This window comes from Porites lutea, chromosome 3, assembly GCF_958299795.1.
Source record: "Porites lutea chromosome 3, jaPorLute2.1, whole genome shotgun sequence".
NCBI lineage: Eukaryota > Metazoa > Cnidaria > Anthozoa > Scleractinia > Poritidae > Porites > Porites lutea.
Genome location: NC_133203.1, coordinates 14,748,490 through 14,759,117, shown reverse-complemented (window position 1 = coordinate 14,759,117; position 10,628 = coordinate 14,748,490). Strand labels below are relative to the sequence as shown.

Here is a 10,628-nt window from a genome sequence, read left to right as displayed (position 1 = left end):
TGACGGGTAAACACAACAAGTAGGCGGAGAATCAAACAGCTAGGGATCTCTTTTTTTCATAACAGCTGGGGGAAATCCCTGGCCCCTGGCTGTTATGACAGCCCTGTGTAGGTTTTATACATGTGGTTATTGCTCATACAGATCAGTTCCATGTTGTGTAAATAAAGTGTATGTGTGTAACGCTCTTTTGTTCATTTGTCTTATAATATTTTTAGTTGCTTGAAGACAGTTTTATTTTTAGGTTGTAGAAAGTGATTATATCAGTCTTGCTAGAAACATTTTGTAGGTTTCGCGCTTACGTCATGGAGCAGTACTTCCCGCTAGGAAACACGTAAAACGTCAATGTAATCACAGCTATTTCGAGAAAGGTTGTCGGAAAAAATGTGCACGCGCCAATCCCGAAAGGTAATATGGGATATGATCAATACACTGTTCCTGATGACTGTAGCTGTCGAACCCTTTTGTTGCTTTCCTGTAGCACTCGCAAACACACTTCCATGGCCTTTCGTTCCAATTCTTTCCAATTTCTTTGAATAAAAGAGAACTCAAAACCACCCACAATGCCTTTCAGGATTGTCGCGTGCACTTTTCTTGACAACCTTTCTCGAAATAGCTGTATACATGCAGTTTTAATTAGTTAACGCGCTAAGCATAATACATGTATACTCTATTATAAAAGAGGCAACGCAGTACTAGAAATTACAAGTTATCCCGCTATCATTGAAGTTGCTATCACAAGTCATTTTGCTGCTGCTAGAGTGCTATTTTTTGATACGTGCTTTTGGTGCGAGTCGTCAACTAAAGTAGGTCTTTTATTTTCTTATGGTTATTTAGTAATGTATTTCGCGGAGCTATGGGGTGTTACAATATTTCATGAGGACGGATATTGATTTTGTAGCGAGAGAGCAGCTTCAAGAGACTTTCAAAAAAGTGGTTCGTCCGATTTTTATATGGAAATATGAGTAGGAAAAACCCCTAGTTTAAAGCCAAAACCAGAATAAGCCAATGAAATGTCAAGTCGTTCTGTAAACAAATACTTGGGACTTTTCGGCCTAGCGATATGATTGTTCCCACGAAGGAATTTTATTCCTACAAAACACCTGCGTCATTCGGGTCCATTTCCAGTGTCTTTTTCTAAACTGAACATGGGAATGTGACGTCTGGTCTAAAATTCTAAATCTTGCCATTCATTGTCAGTTAATTCATTTCCAAACTGTTTTAATGATAACAGTTTTTTGAAAAAAAAAAAAATCACAAACGATGGCTTTATTTTAAATCATGCACAGATGGCTTTTAATAGGCACTACAAATGAATACCCCCGACTCTAAAAATACCCAAAACCGCCCATCCTTGTTTAGCGGTCTCCATTATGTAAGGGCCTTCACTGGAAGACCAATGCTAAACATTACGCCGGGAGTAGCTTTGAAATTTTAACCTGATGTTCTGAACTGGACTGTATCTTTACCGCAGTTGATTTACTTTTGACTAAAAACAATTAAAAACTATAATCCTCTGATACGATATCAATGATTTGGCAAAGACAGCCCTCTTATCTTTAATCCATTTTACAAGTGCGCTAGGATCAAAGATCGTTTTTTCATGCAAATGTCAACAGAAAGAATGATCTGGCGGAAGAAAGGTTCATTACCGCACGACTGGAAAAGTGTCTTTTATGTCGAGATTTCACGGTTCTATGACTCGCACAGAAAATTGACCATTGATTAGAGCTATAAAGCAGCATAACTTTCATTTGACTGCTGGTTGCGTCAAAGAGAACAGTACCTCGCAGTTTCCGTGGTAAGTACGCTGCTTCCTTTTCAGTTACATAATCAGTTATTTCTATTTCAGTGAAGTGTATCTCAGTGTTCGTGGCTGAAGCAGCAGTTGGTTAATTGGTGATAAGGCTACTGCTCTGAGCTCGTCTTTCACATAGAGAAAGAATATTATTACTTTTGCGAGTTTAGAAACAAAAATCGCAGAAATGTCATCAGTACTGTTGGTTTTTGTATAAAGAATTGGTTTAAATGTTATTTTAGGATCTAATCCTTTGATATAAAGACAAAATCCTGATGGCTCATGTTTCTGATAATTGTAATTATAAGAATCCTCTGGATTGGAGCTGCAAGTGCTCATCGGTTTGGTAAAACATTCAAAATCGGCGTAAAGTACAAAAGCAATTGGAAGTTGTTTGTGGCAATTATTAAAACATAATTTTGAGTTTCTTGGCGGCATTTTCACAGTAACTGTTTCATTGGATGAACAATATTCAATATGTTTTTGAAATAATTCCCCTTTTGAGAAATGAGTAAAACATTTCTTACAAATATGAATTGTACCATTTGTTCGTGATGTTATCTGTGATCTGAAGAGTCGTGATAAGTTTTTAGTAAGCGAATAATGGCATTTTCCATCCTCTTCGTAAAGGAACAGGTCAATTGTATTTTGCGGGTCTCGTTTGGCCATTCTTAAAGGATAAAACTTCTCATTTTTTCAATTCGGTTAAATTCTCATTAACCGAAAACACGTTTATTCCTGGTAATGATGGATTAAGTGATTCAAATTAGGTGATGTCTTTTACTTTGATAGGAAAAACAATTCCTTGAGTATTAAGATCATTTTCATACTGTTTCAAATCTGTTATTCTTATATCATTCTTCTCTCTTGGGTGAAGATATCTATAGTAAGTACGCACCAAAGAAAACATTTTTCATCAGTGTTTCGAATGTTTACAATTGCTTTCTTTAGCATAATCCAATCTGGTAGTGGAATATAAGAAGAACCCCCTACTGGTTTGTAAACAACAGTGTGAATTTCAAGATGAAGAACTTCTTTAAAATACCACCCACTACCATTTTGCTGATATATACTAATCTTTTCAAGGATGGTATGAATAACTTTAGCAAGTATTTCTGTTACATCAGTTGATTCAAGATTAATATGAGTATCTGAGTGAAAATATGCTTTATCCTGAACTGTAATGTTTAATTTTTGGTTACCATCCATTTTTCCATCATGCAAACTAAAACAAATCTAACTTTGATATTTCGATGATTTCTTAAAAAATCTTTTAAATAAGGGGATTTAGATCTAAAGAATTCCCGGAGTCATACCAGATTCCCCCTTGATTATGTATTTGTTAGCAAATTCATCTAGAGCTGATTTCTCTTTTATAATTCCTTGATCATATTCCTTAAGAGCTCTTTCAAGAGATTTGCGAAGATAAGAAGGAGTATCAGGGGGAATTGTCTTATTCTTGATACACTCCTGAAAATACTCCTCAAATGTTGTGATTTTAGTGGGTTTGGGTTTGGGCTCAGGATTGTATTTTTCTCTTGCTTTTTTTATTTTCTTTATATCAGCAATCAACTTTTGTTTTTTCTTATATTTTGAACACTCCTTCTTGAGTTTTTGTTGGTTATCTCTTTTAATACTTTTTAATTTAGCAATGGAAAGGTTTCTTAAGGTGATTCCATAGTAAAAGAACCTAACATAGATTTTAGCTAAAACTTGGTACACTGATGTAACAAGTCAAGAAGATGATAAAAAATTAATAAAAAGTGGGGGTCACCGTGCTCGTTTTGACGTCACAATGCTGACAAATACGGCTATTAAGGACCCTTTTACAAATACCGCGGGCAGCGCAAAACTAGACAAAAAGGAGAGATTTTTTCGATGATGCATGTGACATCGCACAGAATTTGACTTAAATGTATTGTTTATCCGCTTACGTACCAGAAAAATGCTTTTTAATGCCCTTGTTTTTACTTTACGCTCCAAAGTAGAATTAAATTGGACGCGCGCTTTTCGACCCGGGATAGCTCAATCCGTACAATTTAGTAAAATTGCCAAAAAACTGAACATAGATTTGTGCCAATTTTTTTCTTATCGAAAGGAAGCACTGTCCTTATTAAAATCATGAAATAAAAAATGGGGGTCACCGTACTCGTTTTTACGGTAGAGCTGCAGAAAGTGCGCACCAAACGCATTTTCTCCGATTTTTGAGAGAGGACTGGGGCGAGTTTCAAAATAGAATGTATGTGAAAGGGGGAAGAAAGTATTAAAAAATCCGTTTTTACAGAATTTACATCGAGATATCACATTTAGGACACAATGTGATAAAGAAAGTGTTTAAATGAAAATCAAAGTAAGCAAGCACAAGTTAAACATCCCCTATCGAGGTTCTCCTAGAGGAGGTCGAACTCAGCAACACGCGTACTGCTTACGTTATGCACATTCCCAACACATTGAGTCTCACCACGGCAAGAAACAACAGCAAGCAAAAATTCCAATAGCGTTTCTCTTCAGTCAACTTCATTTTAACAATATTACTTCACATGCTCTTTTTTCGGCGGCCATCTTGTTATGCGCAGTAAGAGATGCGCAGTGCAAAACTAGGGAATCACCTTAAGTCACTGGTCATCTTGTTATATAATTATTTAATATTATTTCTTTAAATAAGTTTTTTTTTTCTGTTTCACAATAGTAGCAAGTCTTATAACACATATTTATATAAGACTTAAAATTCCATAGGACAAATGCCTAGATCCCACAACCTTTGCGCAAGTTTAATAAATCTCTTTTCAAACTGTTTTTCACCATTTTAAGATAATTCACTTGCTTCATATAAAAAGTCTATTATTCCAGGAAACTCTTCATTTAAAGCTGAATCATCTGTTTCTACAAATTTAACTTTTTCATTTAATCTATCTATCCGTTCTTCAACTCTATCAAGTATAGTATTAAAATTATCAACATTTTCCCTTGTCAGAGAATAGTTTATTGTTGGCCACAAACTATTAGGAGGGGGTGGTGAATACAGAAATCTAAGATTTCTATCAATACTTTCAACAATTTGATATTCTAACCTCGAAGAAAATATTAAATTATTAATTTCGTATTTTTCAGCAGTAGTCTTGGTGGCTGACTTAAATCCCATTTTATTATATATTTTTTATTCTTTAAATTACATTTTTCTGTTTCACAACAAGTCTTATAAAAATATTTTAATTATTTCTTATTCTCTTTAAATTTCTTTATTTTCTTCCTCTCTTCTTCTTTGATTTCAGCTATTTGTTCTTCATCATAAAGATATTCGAATATTCGTTCTTTTGTTTTAGTATCTAATTCTTCATCATTCCCAATAGCTTTGACAACATCAGCTATATGTCTCTTTGCATCGTCAACCATTTCATGTAACCAAACATGAACATAATGCAACCCATACTTATCTTCTTCAAAAGGAAATTCAGGAGCTGTTGTTATAGGACCCATATTATCAAAGATAAAATAATACCTAGCTAATCTTTTTGAGAGCCCAAGCTTATTCTCATCTTTAATCTCTCTTATTTTTTTCATTGCTTCACTCATCTTTTTTCTTCTAGATTTCTCAATAACTCCACATTCAATTGTACAACTCTGCCCTTCTAAGAATTTAAACATATCTTCTACTACATCCATTTTTATTACTATTTTCTATTTGGATAATCTTTAAATCTTTATAGAGTAGTTATTAAAGGATGATTTCCAGATGAAATCAAACCCTATCATTTTCCCCCGTCTAATTTCCCTTCTGAGATAAAGCGAGTTCGATTATTGACTTAATATTTTTAAACTACTGAGCGACAGCGAGTGAAGCCGAGGGAAGCGAAACAGTGAGCGATAGCGAAACGACTGGAGCGAACCGAGGCGAGTGAGCTGATGGAGGGAAGATTAAAACATGATGATCAGAACGAGTTTATCGAGGAAGGGAAATTAGACGGGGGAAAATGATAGGGTTTGAGTTGAGGTGGAAGGCATCCTTTAATAACTACTCGCTTTTAATTTATTCTTCTGATCTGAGTTTTATTTCCCATACAAACTCTTTATTTCCTATACAGATTCTTATATTAGGCTTGGTCCACCTGCTATGGTCCGCTTAAGTTGATTGGCTTGACTTTTGAGCTTGGCGTGTTATTGAAAGCCGTAATAAACTTGCCAATGGTCCGTTTCACTGACACCTGTGCGTCCACGGTTGCTGCAATTTCGGTTTTTTAGTAAAAAAACAATTATGATAAAGTTCAGATAAAACGTGCACTCTGATTGGTTGGAAAAGGGAAGGGTGTTTTATGAGTGTATTAAACACAGAGGTAAGCTGTCACCCTGTGTTTTGAAAATTAGAAGTTAAACGTGGGGAATTAAACCGATTGTTCATCATAAAACCAATAAAGAAGCCCTGACTGTGTTCTTTTATTTTGTACGTAGAGCACTCAAGAAGTAGGTAGAAAAAATTCTTTCTGGCATGGCTTTTAGCATTTGTTAAAGCGTTTGATCACTTGGCTTGTTGCAACAGAACAGAGCTCAGTCAAGACCTCTCAGTATTTGTTAAATAAAGAGCAGTTAATAATTTATATTTGCTTTTGCTAGAACAAAAGAGAAAAGGAACTAGCAATTATTCCGAATAATGTTTGAGTCTTTTTAGTATTTAAATGAAGTTTGCAAAGTTCATAAAACGGTATACTCAGTACACGAGTTCTTATGATAATACACGTCAAATTCAAGGTTAAAATTCACAGTAAGCTAATGTGCAAGAACAGTTGAACAACCTTTAGGATCGCTTTCTACTGCCACGTAATTTCAATCTACTTGCGAAAGCGCGTAAAATTTACCTGCCGTTTTAGTCATAGAGAGTCAAAGCTCTGTTAAATCTCTAATGCGACGAACAGAAACTACAATTTTCGACTCATCTTTAAGTCAGTTATCTGTTCGCTGACCAAGACTGGATCCGTAAAATAGCGCTCTAAAACTCTTAACAGTTGGTTAAGGAGTACTTAGAATGCGTAAAGGTGTGATCTGGCCTCACAAAAGGGAAAACAACAGAGAGATTCGGCTATTCTTAGTTTAACCCGCCTACTCTAGGATGAAGAGTACTAACGTGCGTTCATGGTAACAAATGAAAAAGGTTCCTGTTCAGCATTTGAGAATAACAATAAGCAATGTTACAGACCAAGAAGCTTTCACCGAATGCAATTAAATGTCGCAGGAAAAATAGCCATTTCTCCCGATGAAGGAGGCGACGCTTTTTAGTTTACTTTAATTAACTTTTACGTTTACGTGCGACCTTCAATACATTGCTTCTACCCTATGTACTTTAGGTTTGCTTGAATACTCTGACCGTGAGGAGTCTGCGAACGAGAAAAGGAGGAAAGAAAGTGAGTAATTGCTACTCCCCTTTCTCTCCCCATTAATACAGGAGAGTGATGCCTGCAGAGGATCGAGGCCACACTCTACCGGACAAATTTTCGACCGACTGAGAAATTTGACCGGACATTTCGTTCATACTGGACTTTGAGCTGCTAGACGTCTGATTTCTTTGTACGTTTAACGTAGTTCCGTGTGAACAGAAAACCTAAACGCGTAAATTTCAACTGGTCGAAAAATAGTCCGACGCACCTTGTGAACATAATTTTACAATTATTTTGGAACTTTCATTACTGGCCGCTTAATTGGTGGCCGCTTAATCATGAGGTTAAACTTAAGTCAAAAAAACAGAGCGCTAATTAATAGACTATTACAGCTGCAACTGTCAGAACTGTTTAGAGCATTAACTCAAGCGTCACGTTCACTCTTGCTATTAAAAGGGTGAGAAATTGAGGAAAGGACACCATTTATTGGGAGTACATACGAAACTTGATTTGAACCGTTTTCACTGAAAGTTTATCCTTATGATTCAAAACGTTTACGTTGAACAAAGAAACCCTTGACGTCAGTCCAGGGAATGAATCCGTTGCAAACTTGAGCTAAAAATTTTCAGCTCTCTGCTTCCTTCAAGATATCCTTCAAGACAACCAAGCAGCTCAATATTTTTTGGAAAGGTGAGCACTAAGTTTTTCGGAGAAAAAACAACGATAAGCCTTTAAAGCAGTTCCTCTCTTTGCATGATCGCGAAGTCATCTTGCTAATAGTCACCCTCGCAAAGTTAAATCTCGCTGAATTCGTCTTTCTTTTAAAGAGAATCTTAGATTCGCCATACCTCGCAAAAGAGAAGATTTTAAGAAGATTCAATGTACAGCCGGTTTTAATCGCCATACCTTGCCGAAAGAAGTTTTAAAACGCTTTAGCAGTTTTTATTTTGTGTGTTCTTTTGTAACTAGAAATTTGAAAAATATCTTCATCTTTTTAGGTTTTGAATAATACTAGATCGTTGAGCGTTTAAGGATAAGTAAGAAAATACCAAGTAGCAACCCAAACATATGCAATGGAACAAAACATCAAAGGATGTTGACCACATGTTTTGTTTGCTTCAAAGTCCCTATCCTTTAACGGGAAACTGACATAAAAAAAAAAAAAAAAAAAAAAAAAAAACAATAATTGTGGTTACAAACCTATAAACGGCTACAGGAAGCTAACAGAAAGCAGCTGTTAGCAAGAATAATTGGTAGCACAGGTAGCACTCGCCTGAGATAGTTAGGGCGTAAATAATGGTGATACCCGCGATGAACATGAAAGCGCGCACATCCCTTACCTAGTTCCCGGCACAGGCTGAGGGGCTGTAATAAAAGATTTTGTTCGTTCTATGTACTGGAGTCATCAAAACGGAAGTTCATATTGACAACAAGTTTATCTCAGCGACAATTTTTCTTAAAGGTTTGGTAAAATTCCCCCAAAAAGTAGTATCTTGTTTACACTATGGGTCGTCTGAAAAACAGGCCTATCGTTCGGTTGATAACTTGGTTAATCGTTGCACGTTGAATTGTGCAGAAGGGTTGTAGTAGCAAACTTCTTTATCGGACCTCGTATACCAAAGAAGCTTAGATGAAGTTTCTTCAATAATTGGCTTTTTTAATATGCAGTCAAAGATATTTTCTAGGTACAATAATTCGGAAGTTGGGGATTTACTAACTAACAAATGCATTTGATGGCTGTGAAAAAAAATAAGAAAAAAAAAGGTTCTTGTTTTGTGATTTATCCATAGTTTAAAGGATATTGGATCAGAATAGCAGTTTAAAAACATGTATGCAAAGTTCCAAACTAGGTATGTGATAGGGGTACTTTTTCTGTCATAATTAAATGGTATTCAAAAGGGTAAGGGGCTGGACCACGGGGCGGAGCCTTCCCGTATAAACCTTTCTTGAGTACTTCCCCCCCCCCCCTCCTTCTCAGTGAAACAAACTTTCTACCAGGTGATTAATTACTTTTGCCCTCACTTTTCAGTCAACCTATTCATCTTACTCTCCCCTCAACCGCTGCTTTCGATTTTTTCTTTCCACAGGTGAAAGCAAGGGGTTTATTTCAACGTTAACAAAAGTATCAAGAAATTAAAGTTAAGGTGAGCACTCTATTGAAGAATTGTTGTCAATGTACAACCTCCATTCTAGATAAGGATTCGACTTCAGTCCTCTTAGTCCACCTTCTAATTAACATCCTTTTTTCAACTAACCAAACTTTATTCGATTTCTTTCTGAAGGGAGGAGAAAAGAGAATTAAAAGAAAACAATGAGCTCCAGAAGGATCTCTTCAGCTGAGTGTAGCACATGGTATGCTGCATCCCTTACTATAACTGTTGCTGTGGTCGCAGTGAACCTCGTGTCAATTGTTCTTTTTATAAAGAACAGTAATCTTCGCACTCGTGCCATGTACTTGGTTATAAACTTGACCGTGGCTGATATGTTTGTTGGAGGAAGTACCACTTTCTTTGCAGTATTTCATTTCCTCCTCTACGGTTTCAAAGTTGGAAACATATTTTTGAGATGGTGGGAATTGCCACCTATTATGGTTGTGCTTACCACGACCGAAGCGTGGCTCCCTCTCACCTCTGTAGCAGGTATTGCAGTAATTTCTTTAGAGAGAATGCATGCGACGTTTCGTCCATTCAGGCATCGCAACATCAAAAAATGGGCCTACGGAGTAACAATTGCGGGCGTTTGGATTTTAACTGCGATGATGGCAATTCCCTTGCCGTTAATAAGTCTCCATGGGAACTTGCATCAACAGTGGCAATTGTTATTTCCTTTGTACTTCAGGTTATCATATTGTTTCCTTTGCCTTATTGTTATATGTGTTTCGTACGCCTCCATTGCTTTAAAAGTTTGGTGTGGAACTCGACCTCCGTCCTATGGTGCGGCCAATAGACAAAGAAAACTGACTGTCACATTATTCATAATGACCCTTGTATCTTTGTTGCTGTGGTTACCAGATGTTGTATATACTTTTGTTTCTTTTTCTGTTCTAGATAGGTTTTCTGTCCGGACATATTTACGCTTGAAATTATCTTTTTCTCTTCTATACCACACAAACTCGCTTGTTAATCCTATTATTTACACAATCAGAATGCGAGAGTTCAGAAGAGCTCTTCTGGTATTATTTAAACGTCGACAAAGACAAAATGTTGCTATTCCTCTTCATGCCCGTTAACACCAAAAAGGAATTCCTGGGACGTCCGCATATTTTCATCGATTCACTGAAACAGCATCAACAAGGTCCCCCGTGCGACTGCCTCAAAGCAAACAATTGCAAATGCAGAAGATTGTTATGGCGACTGTTGAGTTTCCTCTTGAAACACTGCAGGCACTGAATAAAAGTTTGCGGAACTCTCCGGACATCAACTTCTGATTAATTTTAAGCGTGTAATTGGACTAAAAATAACTTTGGT

General features: G+C 36.4%; 1 protein-coding gene across 1 annotated transcript; it reads left to right on the top strand.

Moving 5' to 3' along the window:
* Window positions 1-9,472: 9,472 nt before the first annotated feature.
* LOC140931619 (uncharacterized) lies at window positions 9,473-10,390 on the top strand. Its single transcript, XM_073381416.1, has one exon. The coding sequence runs from the start codon at window positions 9,473-9,475 to the stop codon at window positions 10,388-10,390; it is 918 nt and encodes a 305-aa protein (XP_073237517.1).
* Window positions 10,391-10,628: the final 238 nt, after the last annotated feature.

Bases quoted from the DNA above. Each gene is read 5' to 3' on its own strand.
- LOC140931619 (XM_073381416.1), top strand. From the start codon at position 9,473: ATGAGCTCCAGAAGGATCTCTTCAGCTGAGTGTAGCACATGGTATGCT.